The following is a 21,392-nucleotide window of genomic DNA, read 5'->3' as shown; positions in this document are numbered from 1 at the left end:
GCACCAGTGGATTAAGTAATGATTATTTTGTGAATTTGCAGGCACACAATGGTCAATTAATCTTTGATGAAACTGTAGCTTATGAGGCGAAGCGTGGCAACACACACACACACACACACACACACACACACACACTCACAGAGCGAACAACAACGTGCATTACCAAGGCTTTGAAAAGGCTCGGCTGGCCACGGCCGGCGCTCCACCAATCCATCATCACGTAAAAATAGAACTATGCCAGAGCAAGCTGTAACGACAGGCAAAGTCACGGGCACTAGACTCTTTAAGCATTCATAGGACCCCCAAGCATTCACAGGACTACATATTAGCATTCACTGGACCCCCAAGCATTCACAGAACTATTTTAGCATTCACAGGGCTATTTATAGCATTCACAGGACTATAATAGCATTCACATGACTATATAGCATTCACAGGACTCCAAAGAATTCACAGGACTATAATAGCATTCACAGGACTATAATAGCATTCACATGACTATAAAGCATTCACATGACTATAATAGCATTCACAGGACTATAATAGCATTCACATGACTATATAGCATTCACAGGACTCCAAAGCATTCACAGGACTATTTTAGCACACAGGACTATGTCAGTATTCACAGGGCTCTTTAAACATTCACAGGACTCAATTAGCAATCACAGGCCTCCTTTAGCATTCACAAGACTCCTTTAACATTCACAGGACTGTTTATTAGCATTCCTGGACGTCTTCAAGCCGGCATAGTGGATGACACCTGAGGGAAATGCCTTGCTTCATCCTATGATGTAAGCAATCAGATTATGGAGATGCTATTTATTTAGGGCTAGAGGGAGCGAGGCAGAGAGGTTGCTGGGAATGATGTGCACTGACAGAGCATGAAGTTGGGGGTTAGCAAACGGTTGCATAGGAATTCTGATATTTGCCTTCCGTTTTATTCGCTACTCTTTAAGGATACACTGTCACAGTTTTTCTCGATTGCTTGAGCACATTTGTCCAAACAGAACTCACTTTTTCAAAACAATTAACACACAAGCCAAAACTGAAACACGTTGGGCAAAATGGCAAATGTAATTAGTTAAATGCAGACTCTCAAAATATTAGATAAATAACACAAAACCATACCTGCATCAAAACATACAACTTGATAACTTTTTATTAGCTATTTCAATCAATAGTTAAATGATGGCCCAATACTTGATAACTACAACTATTACTGTAATATACCCTAACATGGTTAACCCACTTTTATATGTCTGTGCAATTTGTACTATAATTATAGTGATCACAGTAGTTTTATGTGCCATAAAATGCAAGTAAACATCTTATCACATCATGGGCTGTATTCTTTGTTGCTACAATTATTTTATCAAAGATGACAAAAACAGGAAGTATGTCACTCATTAACATGAATATCCAGAATTCAAAATGCTTTATTTTATCTACTAAGATTGGGCTGGACCCACTGCCCAGCCTCTCTCATGGAAAGGCCATGATTGACAACATGGTCAATAATTGTGACACAAATTTCATCTGAAACTTGTTCCATTCTTGTAAATAGCAACTCAGAGGTGACCTTCTTTATGCATGAATGAAGACTGATTGCTGATCGAACAATTGTGCCAAAACATGTTGCACATGTGCAGAAGAGGTTCACATTCAAGGGAGAAGTTTGTATAAGCTGTGATTAATGTTTTAATGAGTTTCGTGTCTTTTGTGGAGAGTTGTGTTTACTGTTATTATCATTTGCATTGTGTGTGAAAGCATTAACAATTCATTTACTGTTTTGCAAAAAGAAATAAAAAATGATGTTGCTCATTAGGTTATGATGGAGATCAGTTACATAAAAAATATCTTAGCAATCGAGAACAACTGATGTGCTGGCCCTTCTTTCCTGCGTCTAATGGTTTGTAGTGCTGCAAAAAAAGTATTATCCCCATTTAGCCATAAACACATAGCCTAATCATTCTCAATGTTTCAAGGTCGTGTTGCCATGAGCCTGGAATGAACTGAGATAATCATAAAGATTCATCATTTTTACTACTGAAACTAGATTCCCCATCACATCTTTCTTCGGGGCACCCGAGTGGGAGCTCAAAAACGAAGAATTGCTCCTTACACATGTTGATGGACTTGTTTTTTCACACTTCTTGAACTCCATTTCACTTTTGAGTAGGAGGACAGGACAACAGATTACACATGTTAGAGATTAGACGTCACCATGGGAATACAGGAGAGAGAGAGGGAGAGAGAGAGAGAGAGAGAGAAAGAGAGAGAGAGAGAGAGGGAGAGAGAGAGAGAAATGGTAAGAGGATAGAAGGAGGGAATTGTCTACCTCTGATTGTGTAGAGCAGTGACAGTGTCCCTGTCCTCCCAGTTCCAGTCTCTCTGCAGTAATGTTGTAATGTCTGAAGTAGAATAAGGGCTCTGAACAGGGGAGCAGGGAGAGAGAGAGAAAGAGAGAGAGAGAGAGAGAGAGAGAGAGAGAGAGACAGAGAGAGAACAGGGTGGCAGAGCAGAGGAGAGGAGAGAGAGAGAGAACAGGGGGGCAGAGCACTTCAGTGTTATTGTGCTCGGCCGCTGGCACTGGCTCTGTCAGCGAGCGGCGTCCATCCGTGAACTTGCCATCTGGATTCTCCCACAAATCACATTAAAGTTTCAGGCCCAGGAATACATCAAGCTAAATGAATATTGGCTCCGGGGGCTTGCAGACAGGCCTGATGGAGAAAAAGCCCTTCGCAATCCAAGTCTTTTGTGGTCAGATATGATCTATCTATCCTTTCCGCTGTCCTTCTCTCCCTGCCTCCCTCCCTCTCTCTCTCTCTCTCTCTCCCTCTCTCTCTCTTTTTCACTCTCTCACTTTTCACTCTCATTGCTTCCATCGTTCCCTCCCTTCACCCTTTTCATCCATCCCCCCTTCGTGTGATGGACCCTGTGTCTGATAATGAGGATAGAGGGAGAAATGAATGGATCATTCTCTCTCAGGTACACAGCAAGGTTACACAGTGGTAGTGAAATGTAGTGAGTACTGTGAATATACTGAGGAAGGATGGACTGATTGACTGACTGTGTTCGAACCCATGTCTAAACACGCTACAAGTTGTGTTAGCTCACTGAGCTAAAGTCTAGGCAAGGTTACCTAGAGATCGTAAATGATCATTGTACAGAGACATAAAGGCCCCGTCCACACAGAGAAAAGGGTTAAATGCCACAACATATGTTAGTAAATACAATATGCTACTTAAAATCATGATACTACAATTAGTTAGGTACTGTATTAATTAAAGTGAAGTGTGACCTACATATCAACCACAGAGTAAGGGGGCACAGTTGTAATAAATGCACCATAGTCAAATTACTAAATCATAATATTGTAAGGTTGCACTAAGCGATTATCCGTCTGCGTATTCTGGCAAAAACCACCCAGAGCAATATTTCATTCGCAACCATCTTTGGTCATAAATGATCAACTTTAATAATGTGCTCTTATAACTGCGTTTCATGTATTAAACGGATATCAAGTTGGATCTAAAGACCTTCATTTACTTTGAAGCCACCCACTGGTGCTCAGTTTAACATTTCTTTTGTAGTTTTAATGAACAACGTAATTACACCGATTCTCCCATGTGTTTATTTGTTGGATATACAGCTTTTATGATTAGTTACAAGGATGTGTAAAATAATAGAGTGTGTTATTGCACAACAGTAAATTAAATATACACTATGTATTTTAATTTCAATCCATATTGTTTCGTTGAAATTGAAGGCTGAAAAAAATAATAATACAATCACTCAATACCATAATAACAACACATTACGTTTTGGTCTGTGGTTGCATATTTGCAGTGGCACGATGCTTGCACTGAAGTAAAAGCTATTAAGAAAATATTGCCGTGCCAAGATGCTGTTTCATATGAGGAAGCAAAATCTATTTAGTTCTTTTCCAATCCAATGGCTTGTATTGCCAAGGATTTATTTGCAGCGCTGGACTGGAGAGAAAGGCTTTAGACTCAGCTGTCAGAATGTCACTTATATGAGATCCCCTGGGTAAGATATGAATGGGCTAGAAAACTGAAAAGTATAAATACCTTGTCAGTGTTAAGTGTGAAGAAGTGCTTTCAGTTCACAGACTTTCAGATGGTTAATGCTTCAGTACGACACAGCAAACCTAAGAGAGGCAATTACTTATTAGCAGCATGCTGCAAAATTGCACCCAAACATACACACACACACACACACACATACACACACACACACGCATGCCTTCACACACGCACAAACACGCATGCACACAGATGTAAACACACACACACACACACACACACACACACAAACACACACACACACACACACACACACGCACACACACACACACGCACGCACACACACACACAGGGACCACATGACTGCTGTGTTAAATAAACCAAGACACAACAAGACAGGCAGGCATCAATCACTGTTCTGTTTTGTCACATCACGAATAGCCCTCTGGAGAAAGTCAGCTCAAAGCCAAACACTGGCAAACTTTTAAACACACATTTAAACGCATGTAAACACAGTATGCATGTACAGTATAGTTTTGTCACAGCAAAAGTTCATTCAACAACCACATAAGTAGCTTTTCTGATGTGTGTACTTTGAGGTATTGGCCATAAGGGATTACCATGCAGAAGAGATGACTATGTTTTTTCCCAGAAGGGTATATAGTACAGGACACTAACACATTGGTTAGCTTATTGGGGCAGTTTTGTGTGATGTTGTTTTACAGGTACCTGTACTTAGTATTTGCCTTCTGAAGTTGCATATATTGCATACAGATATTCAGGTCTAACATGCACTTAAATACAGCTCCAAGCAAACTCACCATTTTCAAAACTATTTAAAAAAAAAAAAGACTTAAGAATGAATATTTATCCTAAAAACCCATTCCTCTCGTGTTTTCCAGGTCTCCAGGTGATCTTCCCAGAGTACCTACAGGAGAAGTTTGTCCAATCCGCTCTGAGCTACATCATGTGCAACGGCGAGGGCGAGTATGTGTGTCGGAACAGCCAGTGCATCTGTCAGTGTGACGAGGAGTACCCACAATGCAATTGTCCCAACACGGACATCCAGATCATGGAGAACACACTGCTGGGCATGGCGGATTCCTGGGCCACCTCTTACAAGGACTTTGAGAACTCAGGTAACCAGGAAACTCATGTCACATTGTTTCTTGTAAGGAGGTCGGTGGAGACCTGAACCACCACTGACAAGGAAAAGGATCTTCACCACAACCTACCCTATGAGGCTAGTGCTACCGTCAGTCAGTACAACCTAAACACATTGTGACGTCATATCGACGTCATCCTGAAATGATCATGTGATTAGGACACTCTACCCTTATCTATCCATTAGACAACAATCCACCAGTAAAGGGACACACATTACTTTACTAGGGTCAGTTGGACTTGGTTTTCCTACCTCAGGCTCAGATTAAAGAAACCAAGAAAACAGTAAGGAGGAAAGAAATGATAAAGACATGAACTAGATCATCTACTGACCTCCCTCGTTGTGTGAAGTGGCCAGTGATCACATGACGACCGTTTGAACACGGACTTCAGTGCTTTAGTGGAAGTCCGCGAAGCCTGTCTTTTTTCCACTGATCTCTTGTCAAATACAACAGCAGATGCTTGTCTTTACGTCGTCCCCAATATCCACGGCTGACAGTGATATAATGGTCTACCCACCAAATCTCTGACAGTACGCGCTAAATTCACTCTGTCAGCTAGTCGTTTATGCAGGGCGTGGTGTCGTCATTTTACACCAGTCACCTTCCTCAGAACACACAGCACATAAAGCTAGCTTTCATGTTAACTTTCTCGGAAGCCAATCTGCAATAAAGTGGGTCTATGCATTATTCAAAGGCCCATTCGAACGCCTTCTGTTTCAGAAGACGAAGGCCCAGGCAGTTAATCGTGACAGTCAATTCTCCTTACCTCCAGCTAGGTTTCGCTACTGTAAGCTGTCTATGTGTGTGTGTGTGTGTGTGTGTGTGTGTGTCTGTGTGTGTGTGTGTGTGTGTTGTCAGTCAGCCAGATATTTGGATATGGAGGCCACACCGTGTAAACAGACATGCTCCATGTATGAAGTCAAGGATAAAACAATATACTGTATTTCTGTTGATTCCTTCCATGCATGTGATTGATGCAGATGACACAATTGTTTTATAGCTGGTAACATGAAACATGTCACTTGAAAGAAAATAAAGTGTGTGTGTGTGTGTGTGTGTGTGTGTGCGTGCATGCATGTGTGTGTGTGTGCAGTCCTCCCTCTATGTTTTCCTGCTCTAGAGGATGACCCAAATAGCTGTCTGGTCTGGACACAAACACACACACACACATACACACACACACACACACACACACACACACACACACACACACACACACACACACACACACACACGCTCGATCAAGTCAGTGAGCAGACTTACAGTGGAGGGTTACTCCCAATGGAAAATGCTCAATATCCACTTGATGGTGCAACACATATATTATTAACAAGTAATAAAAAGACCCAAGTATAACCTGACTGTCATAGATATATATATATATATATATATATATATACAGTGCTCAAAGAAATTAAGGGAACACTTCAAGGATATGCCTATGGCACAGGAGGTAGAGCCGGCATCTAATGATCGCAAGGTTGGCAGATTGGCGGTTCGAACTGGCCACATGTCGAGGTGTCCTTGGGCAGGACATTGAACCCCAAATTGCTCCCAATGAGCGGCCCGGCGCATTGCATGGTAGCTTGCCACCATTGATGTGTGAATGTGTGTGTGAAGGAGAGGCCATTGTAAAGCGATTTGGAATAAGGCGCAATATAAGTCAGTCCATTTATGCCTCCCCAGACCATCACTGACACGCCAAACTGGTCATGCTGGATGATGTTGCAGGCAGCATAATGTTCGCCACGGTGTCTCCAGACTCATTTACGTCTGTCACATGTGCTCAGTGTGAACCTGCTCTCATCTGTGAAGAGAACAGGGCGCCAATGGCAAATCTGCCAATTCTGGTGTTCTCTGGCAAATGCCAGTCGAGCTGCATGGTGCTGGGCTGTGAACACAAGTCCCACTAGAGGACGTCAGGCCCTCATGGAGTCTGTGTCTGACAGTTTGATCAGAAACAAGCACACGAGTAGCCCGCTGGAGGTTATTGTAGGGCTCTGGCAGTGCCCCCTCTGTTCCTCCTCACACAAAGGAGCAGATACCTGTCCTGCTGCTGAGTTGTTGCCCTTGTACGGCTCTCCTCATGTAATGCCCTGTCTCCCGGTATCTCCTCGATGCTCTTTAGACTGTGCTGGGAGACACAGCAAACCTTCTTGCGACGGCACATATGGATGTCCTACCTGAATGGGCTGCAGGCAGGGGCTTGACACAAAATACTGGGCCCTATACATTAACAATCTCTGTGGGCCCTCTTCCTCTTTTGATCCATGACTCTCATGCATATTTTGATATAGAACATTTATTCTTAAATAGGAGAGCAATCTCAATATGCTATGAGATCAGTGGTGTCATTTCAGCGAAAGCCAAGAGTACCGAGAGGGGGGGTGGATTTTTATTTTCAAATCAGTTGTGCAGTAGTACATTTTAGTGAGTTGTTTCTATACAATTGGCTAGAGCTAGAGCAGAAACTTTGATGTCCCGCTCCACTAGCGCTTGGCTAGAGCCGGGAGGATTTTGAGTTTGTGTGGATAAAATCACAAAAATTACAGATTTTATTTTCAGGGGAAAAAGCCAGGTTTTTTAGGTATGGCGAGTGCCATAAATTGTCATACCAAAACGAGACACAGAGAGCGAGCCACAGACTTTTAATGAATAGATTGAAGAGCCACACACAGACAGGTAAAGTCAAAGAGCCGCATGCGGGCGGGACTAAACCATTTTGCGCCAAGAGGGGTCTCACAGATCTTCCAATATTTTGGGAGAACTGTGGCTGAAAGTTAATTCTCTCAATTGATGTAATCAACAAACTTAAATAAGTTATGTCATTAATTCATTCGAAATAAAGAACATTACAAACAAAACAAAACTTTAATTCCAGGATTTTCTAGGGCCCCTGCTGGGGCCCTGGGTAGTCAGGTCCACTTTTCCCCCAACTAGTGTGCCCCTTTACGGGGGTTGTCTTGCTGTTGCCTCTCATGTCCACCTGATGTCACTTTCATTTGCACCAAAGCAGGTGAAATTGATTAACAATCGTTTACGCTTCCTAACTGGACAGATCGATATCCCAGAAGTTTAATTGACTTGGGGCCGGTTTCAGAGACAAGGCTTAAGCCTAGTCCTGGACTAAATCACACTTTCAATGTAAAATCTCCTTTGAAGATGTTTTTTAGTCTAGGATTAGGCTTAAGCCTTGTCTGTGAAACCGGCCCTTGGTGTTATACTGTGATGATTAAGTGTGCTTAATTCTTTTGAGCAGTGTATACGTATATAGTCAGTATATATTTATATATTATGAAGTACACATACATTGAGTTTTCTTCCCTCAAGGTCATTGACTGCCATTCATCCTTGAGGAGCTTTTATAAGATAAAAAGCCCACAGTAACCTATCCACCAAACAATTCTATTAGAACAATTAGTGAATTAACCAAAAATGAGTGGACAAGTGGGGTGCTGAATGGAGGCTGTTTTCAGCTCTCTTCAGTTATCACAATGATGAAGGACATTGCTAATTATTTAGCGACAGAGCTTAAAGTACTGAAGCACTGCACTTGAGAAATAATAGTGATTATAATTATACATTTTATTTGTAGAGTGGTTTTCTTTTGTACAGTTTCAAAGCACTGCAATGCATTTAAAATAGGGGCAACAGCAAGTCATGTCTGGAGCAGTTACACCAGAAGAGTTTCCCTGACAACAGTCTTGTGTCTCTGTACCTTAATTCGACTTTGTCTTCCTCTCAAATCAATTCAATTAAATTCCAATTCAAGCTTTATTGCCAAGAGTGTTGAGACAAGAAGAATATTGACAATCTCCCCCCGCCCCCCCACACTCCCTACCTTCTTCTTCCCCAGATGAGTTCAAGTCGTTTTTGAAGAGGCTGCCTTCCACCCACTTCCTGCCTGTCAGCAGTGTCCACCTGCTGTGGGGGAGTGACTGGGACCTGCAGGCTCGCTACCGGTTGCTCCAGAGCTCCCTGGAGACCCAGAGGCTCAAGATACAGCACACCGCACGCAAGCTCTTTGGCTTGAGCATCCGCTGTCACCACAACCCCAACCACCAGATGCCTAGGGAGAGGTGGGTGGCACAGACACAGAGATCAATCATGCTCCATCCTTTTATCGACTCAGCCATATGGATACTGATACACATTGTTTTGTAAAGAATGGCTATTGTTTTGTTTTATGACTGTAGGTGTTGTTGCTGCTTATGTGGATCTCAGAACCAGTGAGTAGGACTTAGACATGGAGCGTAACTGCAATGCAGACAGTGTGACAACATACAGTCTGTCCTAGAAAAGACAGCTAGGAAGGGAAGCATCTCCACTCAGTTGGGGTTTGTTTCAGTGATTCTCCTGGAAGCAATAGCAATGTGAAATACTTGTATCAACGTCATACGGTATAATATATTTTCATCTGGTCTGTTATCCCATCCCAGACAGACAGGCAGGCAGGCAGGCAGGCAGGCAGGCAGGCAGGCAGACAGGCAGGCAGGCGGGCGGGCGGGTGGGCGGGCAGGCAGGCAGGCAGGCAGACAGCCAGACAGAGAAACCAATATTAGCTACACTGCTAATGATGTTTACAGTGGAATGTACTCTGGTCTATTCACCTTGGAAATATTGCAGAAAAACAGAGACTGAAATAGCATACTAAATAGTGTTAGCTAAACTAGCCAAAAACATGTCAGCTGTGAGGCGAATGTCAACATACAAATAGAAACAGAAAAATCCATAAAAATATGCATTTATATGCTTTGGAACTAGCAACTGTCAACTGTCACTAAGGTAGAAGGAACACACCCACGCTTGGATGCAAGCATTGGCAAAGATTTGTTCAGACGTGTTATCAAAGCAGTGCAGTGCACACTTCGTGCTTGACGGAGCACACATCAAGGCTGCCTGACGGCACCGCGAGGAACTGTGTTTGTTTGTTTGTTTGTGCATCACTGTGTGTGTGTGTGTGTGTGTGTGTGTGTGTCCATGTTTGTGTGTGTGTGTGTGTGTGTGTGTGTGTGTGTGTGTGTGTGTGCGTGTTTGTGTGTGAGTGTGTGCGTGTTTGTGTGTGTGTGTGTGTGTGTGTACGTATTTGTGGGTGTGCGCGTTTGTGTGTGTGTGATGGAGGGAGAGAGAGAGAGAGAGAGAGAGAGAGGGAGAGAGAGAGAAATAAAGAGAGAGTGAGAGCGAAAGAGTGTGAGAGTCTATGAGTGTATGAACCTATATCATACCGTTGTGCAATGTGCTGTCGCGTTATACAACTCCCTAGACACCACTCATACTCTATCCATCCTCACCATCAGTAGTTAATGTAGTAGAGGCAGCAGCAGCAGCAGCAGCGGTTATAGAGCTTATTGTCCTGCCAGTCAGTGTTATTGTAGCTGTGGCCCAAGCCTCTCTGGTGTCCTGGCCTTAGCCCTGAACACAGAGAGAAGCCTGTCTGTTGCCGCCCAAGGAGCTCTCCTTCTTCTTCCATGCTCCCTACTGAAGGGACATGACACTGTAATTATTGGGAGCAAGAGCCTCCCTCAGCCCCCCTGCGGACCGGAGAAGTGGAGCCTCAGACTCTTGGAACAATAAGAATAGGGTCTGCTCACAGCTGGAGGGGACTAAAGTAGCTTACAGTAGCTAAACTCAGGTTCATTGGGGAGGGTTGGGGAGGTGGGACAGGAGGGGGTGGGGGGTGGGAAGGAGGGGGGCCTAAGCTTAGCCCTCAGACCTGGAGGGGGAAACAGGAAAGCTCAGACTTTGATGGTAGTTTGACCTCAGCCTCCCTGCAGTCTAATTACATAGTTACTTATAGCGATCATCATTTTAACACAGTCCACAGGCAAGGGAAGGCAAGGCCAGTACAACCCGTTATTAAACTTTGATGGTGTTTTCCCTGCTTGGGATAATGAGTGAGATATGCAAAGCAGCAGAGAGGGCAGGAGTCCCTCTCCCTCAAGTTTCTTTCTTAAATGCTTGGCAATTAAACTGACTGTATATGTAGCGGAGCCAGTTTGGAACAGTTTGGAGCAACATTGGCTGGAGGCTTAAGTCCACATATCATTCAGGGACCACAAGGACTACTCCTTGGTCTAATGGTGGATGCTTGACTTTCACAAGAAGGAGATCTGGGTTCAAATCCCGCTGGGTTATAAATAATGCATTTCCAGACAGCAGTGAATATAACCCTGTGTGATTATGACATATGCACAGTATACTAATTACCTTACGCTTGACTACAGCGGAAGAAGTTTTCTATTTTTCGAAAGCCTGGTTGCCATGTTAGGGCGGCATACAGTTGATCTCTTATCTAAATGTTGGTATTCAATCAAATGAGCCAGTGTAATTAAACAAGCAACCGAAGCGCGGCATGTTGCATGGCCGACTCCCCGTATGAAAGGATATAGAGATGTCTAATGTAACTGTCCCTCGCTGATGGCCGGCCCTAATCACAGTCGTTTGTCATGTAGCCAGCTGCAGTCAGTCGGCTCGATCCGCCGTTAGAAAAAACATGTGACGCATTTGGAAGTAAATATAGGCTTGGTTCAACCTGCCTCCACCTTGTCTCTCTCCGTATGTGCAGTACACCCACTCACATCACAGGTTTGAACACTCTTGGCTGAAACATATGGAATTTGCCTCTCTGGATGACTACCGTATAGTGGATGTGCTGTGGGGAGTGTAGCAGCTCAGTTATAGCATCTCATGGAAAACGAAACAGACTGTAATTAATGGTGATGGATATGAGGTAACTACAGTACAGTAACATCACTCCCAGCCATATGAATAGAAATGGAGTTATGCATTAACCCTTAATTATTCATGGATAGTAGAGTTTAGCCTGTTTTTGATTATAGAAATGTTTATGTATTATTTAGCAGTATGTGCGATTGATTTCCACAAACTAATAGATGTTAAGATTTGTCCGGTACTCTTTATGTGACACTGTAAATAATCACAGGCTGGGGAGACCTATTATATACATCCAATCATTCACGTTGTCCGATCTCTCTATCTCTCTATTCTCTGTATCTCTCTCACTCTCTCTCTCTTTAATTCTCTCTTTCTCTCTTTTCTCCCTCCTCTTCCCTTCTTCCCACACAGAGGCAGCTTTGTAATGATGTGTGTCATCTGCACTGAGCACCAGAGCTGTATGCTGCCCCATTACAAACCCAGAGATTGTGCTCTGGTTCGTGAAAACAAACAGCATTCATTCCCACTCATTTCCATCTCATTCCCGGTGGCAAACTCAACCAAGCCACTTTCTTTGGAGGGAAACAAATAAGGCAAAATAAAACTACCAGCGTGATGCTCTCAAACAGCATATTGAAGGAGGCGGTTATATGATGGAACATACTTTAGCTCTGCGTTTCAGATCACATAAAACTCCAGTTATTGCAAATAAATTCAAGGGGGAATATGAAATGCGATGAGTATGTCTGCCCCTGTGCAATAATGAATAGACAATAAAACGAATGGAAACAGTTTAATCTGACGTTGCATAAGCATCAGCAGAAATGTGGGTTTTCATATCACATTTGTTTTGCCATTTTTTAGGCCCTGAACTGTGTAGTGTAGTTTGTCGGGTTTTGTTGCTGTTGTGGGTTGAAATTCTGTTTGGAAAAAAAAAAGTGTAAACACTCACTGTAATGCAAGTGACTTTGGATATACCGTATGCCCATGTGCTGAATGTCATGTTAAATGAAGTTACTAAAAAGTAAATAAAAGAAAATGTTTTAATATATTTGAAAAACATTTAAAATATATTAATATGATTGTTTGCCAGAAATGAACTGTAAAGCCCAATGCACACAGCGTGCGATTTCTGTTGCACGACAACTTCCATTGTTGTCATGAATGGAATCGAATTTTCGCCGTGCGATTAAAATCGGGGCCGTGTGCATTGGGATGCGATTTTCTCATAGACTTCCATTCAAACTTCAAAATGGAATGTTGACGTGCAACAGAAATTGCACGCTGTGTGCATTGGGCTTAACATGCAGTTCAAACTGTACATGTCCTGTATACCCCAGCTTCTATCTTCAGGAAAAAACAAACGATCACAAACAAATCATCTTCAAATCAAATCAAATCATCAAATCATCTTATATTAATATTGAAGTCTACTGCAGATTATTAATTATTAATCTCTGATTATTGGAGAAGGGGTAGGATTAAATAAGCCATGCTTCTTCCTACTCCTTTTCGGACATGTTAAGTAAATAGTGTTTTTTGTTTTGTTTTGTTTTTTCTTGTTTTTGTTTTGTTTTTTCTTGTTCTTGTTTTGTCTTTTGTTGTTATAACTATTTCTTTTTACACATGTTCGAAATAAAGCTTTCATTCATTCATTCATTCATTCATTCATTCATCTTTGTCGCCTATTTGTCCTTCAACTGTGCTTGTTGAGTTTAGAATACTTCTATGATTTTCAAACTAACCTTCTCTCGCTGAAATGTATTCAAGATTTCTCTCAGGAGTTCAGATGTTCTCAGAATAGAGTCAAAGTCTGAGCAGGAGCCATTTTTCATTTCAAGAAGAATCTGTTGGTTTTGTCTTGCGGTCTTTTAGAGATAAGAACATGAATATGTGGCCTTGGAAAATGCATTAGTCTTTCACAGTGCATCGCGGGGTCAGCGTAGCGGCACACATGCATTCAACCGCGTCTTTGTTATTTCACAATGTTCCTCTTATCTGTTGATACTCCCTTCCAAGGGTGAACTCAATAAGCAAGGGAGTTTTATCAGGGTTTATGAGAACACACCGAAGACTCTCTGAAAAGTACCATGTACTGTACCACTTTCTCAGGTATAACAAAGACATTACACAGGTGAACTGTTAAATAGATGGCAATATCTTTTCTCAGATCTCAACTAAATTGTATTCAGGACCAGTATCACATCACCACAGAGAAGTTAACATTTTCCAATTATCCCCACACCGCTAAGTACCAACGATGATATATCATATACCTTTGCTTTAACCCATTTCCCTGTACAGTGGGGCAAGTAGTTTTGGAGGGTGTGTGAAGAACCATGTCCCCTCTCCACTGTCCCCTTTAATTGACCCTTTCCGAGGCTCATTTTAGGGACGGCTTGGGCCTCGGGGATCCATGGTCTATCCCAGCACTGGGTCACCCGTCATCGTTCCCATCCAAGTTCATTAGCATGTCAGGCTAACCTTGAGCTTATCCTTTCCTCCTCATCCTAGACATCAGGATTCAGGATTCACCCACTCTCTCATCTCTCGTCTCTCTGAGGAAAGTTTCATGACTGTCAGGATGACAGGGAGGGATGCCTGAGGGGAGAGACGGCAGACATGATTTGCATAGGAAATAATGCTTCTCAGCAGAGGGAAATAAAGGGACTCCTCCCCTCCTTCATTGAGAGAATACATTATCCTCTCTCAGTTCTCCTCTCCTCTCTACTGACTGGAACATAACAAACAGCAATAGGTTGTGGTGGTGACAGAGGAGTTTAATCCTTAGAGTTTAACACTGGGCTTTGGGCTTCCCTAAATGGCCATTATTAATCGTGCATTTTATCAGTTTGTCCCCCTTTTCACTGTTTCTTTTTTCTTTTTCTCTATCTCTCTTACTATGCCACTCTCTCTGATTCTCTCATCTTCTCTTTCTTTTTCTCTTCCATTTCTCTATTTTTCTCTCTTCCTTCCTTCCTTCCTTTCTTCTTTATGTGCTTCTGTTCCTCCCTCTTTCATTCTTATATTTTATATACAATTCTATGTAATAATGTTTCTATCTCTCTTTCTCTCTATATATATATGTCTCCCTCCAGGTCTGTGATGCAGTGGCTGAACAGAGTGCAGTCCTTCCTCTACTGCAATGATAACGGTTTCTGGGGGACCTTCCTGGAGAGTCAGAGGACATGCGTGTGCCACACGGGCATCACCCTGTGCCAGCGTCCCATCCCCTGCGTCATCGGTGGCAACAACAGCTGTGCCATGTGCAGCCTGGCCAACATTTCCCAGTGCGGCTCCTGTAACAAGGGCTACAAGCTTTACCGCGGCCGCTGCGACCCCCTGAACGTGGACTCGGAGCGGAGCGAGCAGTTCATCAGCTTTGAGACCGACCTGGACTTCCAGGACCTGGAGCTGAAGTACCTCCTCCAGAAGATGGACTCCCGCCTCTACATCCACACCACCTTTATCAGCAACGAGATCCGCCTGGAGACCTTCTTTGACCCGCGGTGGCGCAAACGCATGTCCCTAACCCTGAAGAGCAACAAGAACCGGATGGACTATCTCCACATGATCGTCGGGCTCTCCATGAAGATCTGCCAGATGCGTAACAGCAGCATCGACCCCATGTTCTTCGTTTACGTCAACCCTTTCAGTGGCAGCCACTCAGAAGGCTGGAGCATGCCCTTCGGAGAGCACGGCTACCCACGCTGGGAGAAGGTGCGTCTACAGAACTCCCAATGTTTCAACTGGACCCTGCTGCTGGGGAACCGATGGAAGACATTCTTCGAGACGGTGCACATCTACCTGCGGAGCCGTGCCAAGGTGCCAACCGGGCTGCGGAACGACACCGGCCAGGGTCCTGTGGACCTGTCGGATCCCAACAAGCGGCAAATCTACATCAAGATCTCTGACATCCAGGTTTTCGGTTACAGCCTGCGCTTCAATGCCGACCTTCTCCGCAGCGCCGTGCAGCAAGTGAACCAGTCGTACACCCAGGGGACCCAGTTCTACTCCTCCTCCTCAGTCATGCTTCTGTTGCTTGATATTAGGGATCGGATTAACCGCCTGGCCCCTCCCGTGGCACCCGGTAAACCCCAGCTGGACCTGTTCTCCTGTATGCTAAAACACAGGCTGAAGCTCAACAACAGCGAGATGATCCGGGTCAACCACGCCTTGGACATGTACAACACAGAAATACTGAAACAATCAGATCACCTGACTACCAAACTCTGCTGAGATACAGTAAACAAAACATAACTAACATAAAGAAGAAACAACCAACAAACCAACAAACCAACAGACACAACACAAGAAGAACTGTTTGGGGAATATTCCGTTTTTATTTTTGTTTTTCCTTTTTTTTCCTTTTGGACCTTTTTTGTTCTGCCTTTTGATGTAATATTAACAACTTTGTAAATGTAATTGTTGAACAGAAAGTGGACAAGACGTTGATAAGAAAGCCTTTTAGTTGGATAAAGGAGAAGATGAATGGAAGCCACTTTAAAAGACTGTACCATATTTGTCCCAGCATGTCTGTCATTTCCTAAAAGAGCATAAAAAAAGAGAGAAAAAGAAGAAAAACATGTTCAATCCATCTTCTGGTGACAAAGAGGCCTTGATTTTACTCTGAGGGAACAAAGGTTATATCTGAAACTGCCATTCTTTACTGAGTAAAACAATTTTTAAAGATATAATAAAGCAAGATAAAGGGCAGACCAGATATATTACTTTTATTTCAGCCAATATGCTTTATGAACAAGCAAAATATTATAAACATGTAAAATGACAGTTTAATATGAACAAGTTTATACATTTTAAGGGTTAAATAGCCTAGCGTGCAATTACTCTAAGCGTTAGCCACATAGTCTCTACTGCATTAAAAACTCATGACAAAACTGCATCCCTCTCTTTGTGATGTAATGTATATGGGACTTTGTTGCTGTACTTTAAGTATAAGCATTGACAGAGCAGTGGATAGTCATTTCATGTCAAATAACAGAAGCCAGCTGTTTATATATATGTATACCTTTTTATTTTCTCGCTTGACGCTTATTGCTGTTTGTTAATTGAGTGTGTCATTTTGAGAGTGAGTGAATCCAGTCTAAGCTGAAACCTGTCTTTGGGCGCTATACCTCCCCGTGTTTGAAATTCTACCCGTGTTTTCTCACGCGGTGGTTTCTCTCTCTGGTGCCTGAGTGCAATATCGTGGTCTGAAGATGAACAATCAATGCTATTCCGTACAGCTTTGCAAAACGTACACCTTGTGACTGCTGATGTGTCAAGCTTTTTCGGCACCAAGAGCAACAATTTGAACATCGATCATTCACGTGCATCTGAAAAAGACAACATAAAAGCCATACATTTCCCAGAGGTACACATACGACATAAAAAAGCTCCCTGATGCATTTGTTTTCCTCAAAAACATGAACAAATGTTCCCATTTGTGTTTAATGTTGTTGTTGTTTTCCCCCCATTTCATTTAAGGTGGAAGATAGTACAGTGGACACAGAGAGAGAGAGAGAGAGATAGTCTATGCTGAGGGATTATGGAATGACATTGTAAAGCCATTGGATTTCTATTACCTAGAGAGAACCCATATGAGAAAGTGTTATATTAAAGCTTCAAATACTTTTGTCAATATTAATCTGTAAATCTTCTTTCTACCATATCTACTTTTCCTTTTTTGTAATGCCTCACTTGACCTATTTTCTTTTTCCTTTATACTCATGCGATTTAGATTTACCCCTCTGACATGGTTGTTGATTAATCTCTCCAATCTTATAACATGTAACTGAATGCACTGGCAGAAACATATGTTTGTAGCTATGTAGTTCAACATAATTATGTTCAATGCTATAAACCATCAAACTCTGTCACACCTATCTAGGAACACTACCTTTATTATTATTATTATTATTATTATTATTATTATTATTATTATTATTATTATTAAGTGCCTGTTACCTATCCCTTTAACATATTTGAGGTGGAGGAAAGTGGCTTTTGATTTACTCTACACACAACATTACCCTACAGGATGAATATATACAAAGCTGAAGGCCTGTTGGTTTGTGCATGTGGGGAAATTAACCATTATCAGAAGATTAAAGACTCAATTTAAGGGCACCATAATTCCTGTGTACATTATACAGTAGCTGTAAATAGCAATGTTGTTTTGGTATAGTTATGACATCAAAGACCTGATTTAAATTATAGTATTCCAAAAGAACAAAACAGAGGCCATTATTACTAGATTAAACCAGTTTCTGTTGGAGTACTCTTAGCACAAAGTACAAATACACTCCATTCTCAATGAACTGATCCCTTTATAGATGAGAGCCCAAGAGAGGGATGACAATGAATGACTGTTTTGATCATGTCAAAACATATGAGTTAGGTCTGACCAATGCATACAGTACATGAAACAAGCACACATTTGCTCTACAGGCATAACATCACTGCAGTGTTGCATACATACAGTATTCCTATGGATACATTTGACTTAAGATACAACTCCTAATACCTTGCCTATGTAATTTTTGCTGTTATGTTGAAATCATTATATCAGCTTATTTCAAATGAATGTTTCATATAATAATCTATTTCTCATTAAAAGGCTATATTTAATAAGAAGAGCAATGTTTGTCTGTACCGCTTTGAACCAACACTGGCAACCAACCGCTGAGACACACAAGACTGGTTATAGATGCTGTAGTAGATGCTATAGCAGATGCTATACACATTGTAAATACAACGTCAATGTTGTTATTATAGCAATGACAGTGTTACTACACAGTTTTAGGGTAACGCAGAATGTTACCACAATTTCTTTAGCAGCAGAGCTCCAGATTGCCAGCAATAGGGCTTTATTGTATGGGGTTTAATGGGTGATTATATAAACATGATGCAGTGACATACAGCAAATATTGCTTACAATGTCTATGTGAGGTGCCTCAAATACAGTAACAAATACACTTGTTTCCTATAGGCTTTTTTTTCTATTCAGTCACTATTTTAAGTTTTTTTTTAAGTAGTCAGTGCTTGTGCTTGGGTTGCAAATAGAGTAGAGAAGGCCTTCAGCATTTATCTTGATCAGATTAGGAGTAGTTCTTATAGCACAGACCAGGCAAACCACATCCATCAATAAGTGGTGGGGGACTATGAGAAACACTAACAGTCTGTCCTGTTCATACATCTTTGCAGCCCTCCCATGGCCAAAACGGGTGCTTACACCAGACCCAGAGCAGAACCAATTCTTCATCCTCCACCGTTTTAAAATGTATCTATACACATACATTCCCCTGGTGACTGCTGTGAGATGGGGATGCTAAAGCCACTGGCTGACAGCTGTAGCAGAACACTGGATGACATTGATGCCCTGGTGACAAGTTGTCCTACAGTGTATCACAGCAACAGACTCATCTCTGCGACTCTGTCGCATCGGAACTCCTGGCAAGCACTCAGAGGGAACAATGAGCACATGTCTAAGGCTTTATTTCTGTCATATGAAGATTATCATCATTTTCTCAGAATCTGCACTAAAAGACATTGACATATAACTTTTGAATGCATTAGTCCTCGGGAGAAATAATGAACATAATCTTCTCAAGGGATAATGTTGTATTTGATGGCCATGAGTGATTGCTAAGTTCTGCAAGAGGCCTATTTCCTTCAGAAAGAGAAACGTTTAGAGATGAAGGCTTCTATAGTCAGGGTTCTTCTACGGCTGGCACTAATGCACCATCGCAGTTTAGGAGCAGGAAAAGGAAAAAATAAGTTTCAGAAGTGCAGAAGAGCTTTTACACCATTACGTTCAATTGCAATAAAAGCTTGAGTGACAAACATATGAACATAGCAACAGACAATGGTGGAATCACATGAAACCTGACTGCGCTACTCACTAAACTTTCCATCGTCAACAACTTTAAAATGTCAGTAAGATATGAGGGATTATACATTCAAGGCATTTTTTAGGGGTTTGGCGAGCTTGCAAATCAAGGAGCAGAGAGGAATCTTCAAAATGTACAGCTCGGAGTATTCACAGGTCCAACCCACTGGAAGGAGCAAGAGCTAAACATATTTAGCATGTCAACTATAGTGAAAGACAAAGAGTGATGGAGTGATAATGAGATTCAGAGAGAAAGAGAGGAGGATTGACAGAGAAAGAGAGACACAGAAAGAGAGGAGGATTGAGGCAGAGAAAGAGGGAGAAACAGACAAATAGACCTTCCACAAGGTCACTTCTCCACGCCAATCCCCCTCCTTCTCCTTGACGACTGCTGCACCTATATGGTTATCTGTGTGTGGTTAATAAGCTGTGCAGGGCCTCATAACCGCCTCCATTGCAGGATTGGGATACATGAAGAGCTGATTAATGCTGTAGTTCATATTCGTTAATGAGGCGAGCAGGTCTTTGTGTATCAGTGCTCTCGTCTAGTCACACAGCCCACGCAAGACACACGGAGGAAAAGGTAGCAGGGGAGACGGGGGAGTGAACGGTTAGGCTGTAATTATCAGAATTACAGCGTTCTAATAAATCACACTGGTTTGGGTTTAATGTATCGTGAGGTAATGGCTAAGATGGTGGAAGCGATTGATAGGGAGGATTCCACACTGCAATAGGCAATTGACTTGTTTAAACACTTCGAGGAGAAGAATGCTCCATTGAGGAAGAGAATGTTACGTAAATAAGAAGTATGTGTGTATGTATTTTAGAGATGTTGTACCCACAATAGAGTTGCAGAAAGACCATCTATAGGGTCCATATACATACATACTAGAGGCCCCAGTCAACAAAGAGTGTGAAATGTGGATAAGAGGGACATTTTTGTCAATTGTTAACACAAGTCTATATAGGATGATGTAATGTACAGGTGTTAGGTGTTGTACAGGGCTAAGCAAGATCATATCAGTCTTATCGCAAAAACAAAAACATAATATGAATTCATGCACTACCTCTAATGGACCCATTCCCAGAGCTGAGTCACAATAATGTGAAAACACATCCACATCCACATTCCCATTGCTTACACTCTTCATTAAACACAATCCCTTTGCTTTGTACCCTGCAGACAATAGCTCTCCCCAGTTTCCCTTACCCAGCTCCTAGCTTCAAATGTTTTTGTCTGGAAGCATAAAAACGACACAAAACTCTCTTCAAGTTCACTGAAGCCCAGAGTTCCTCAGAAGAAAAGCTAAGTGCAAACACAGACAAAAAATAACAATGGTAGAGAAGCAGACAAAGAAAAGAAAATCTCCATCTTTAAATGGTTTAGCAGTGAAAACAATGGCATTCCAGGCAGATGCATGTAAAGCCCATTTGCGGTGAACAGGTGAAGCTAATGTTAGCTTTGTGTTTTCCTCGCGGGCAGACAAACAGCTGACAGGAATAAACACACTTGTTAGTGTACACTCTCTTCCAAGGAATTAGAAGCAACCTGGCAGGTAGCTCTCCAGACAGCTAATGTAAGACGCACCGGTAAACACCTTGAGGCTATTG

At 42.2% G+C, this 21,392-nt stretch overlaps 1 protein-coding gene across 1 annotated transcript in view; it reads left to right on the top strand.

The window, feature by feature from the left end:
- brinp1 (bone morphogenetic protein/retinoic acid inducible neural-specific 1) overlaps nt 1-16,129 on the top strand; it is a gene marked incomplete at both ends in the record, with an annotated part of 76,317 nt that extends 60,188 nt beyond the window's left edge. Inside the window, 3 exons of the mRNA XM_080530276.1 lie at nt 4,952-5,188; nt 9,072-9,294; nt 14,989-16,129. Coding sequence (XP_080386402.1) covers nt 4,952-5,188; nt 9,072-9,294; nt 14,989-16,129 — 1,601 coding nt within the window. The remainder of the gene's footprint in view (nt 1-4,951; nt 5,189-9,071; nt 9,295-14,988) is intronic.
- Nucleotides 16,130-21,392: the final 5,263 nt, after the last annotated feature.

This window comes from Nansenia antarctica (genome assembly GCF_963989245.1).
Source record: "Nansenia antarctica genome assembly, chromosome: 4".
NCBI lineage: Eukaryota > Metazoa > Chordata > Actinopteri > Argentiniformes > Microstomatidae > Nansenia > Nansenia antarctica.
This window is presented reverse-complemented; position numbering and strand designations above follow the sequence as displayed.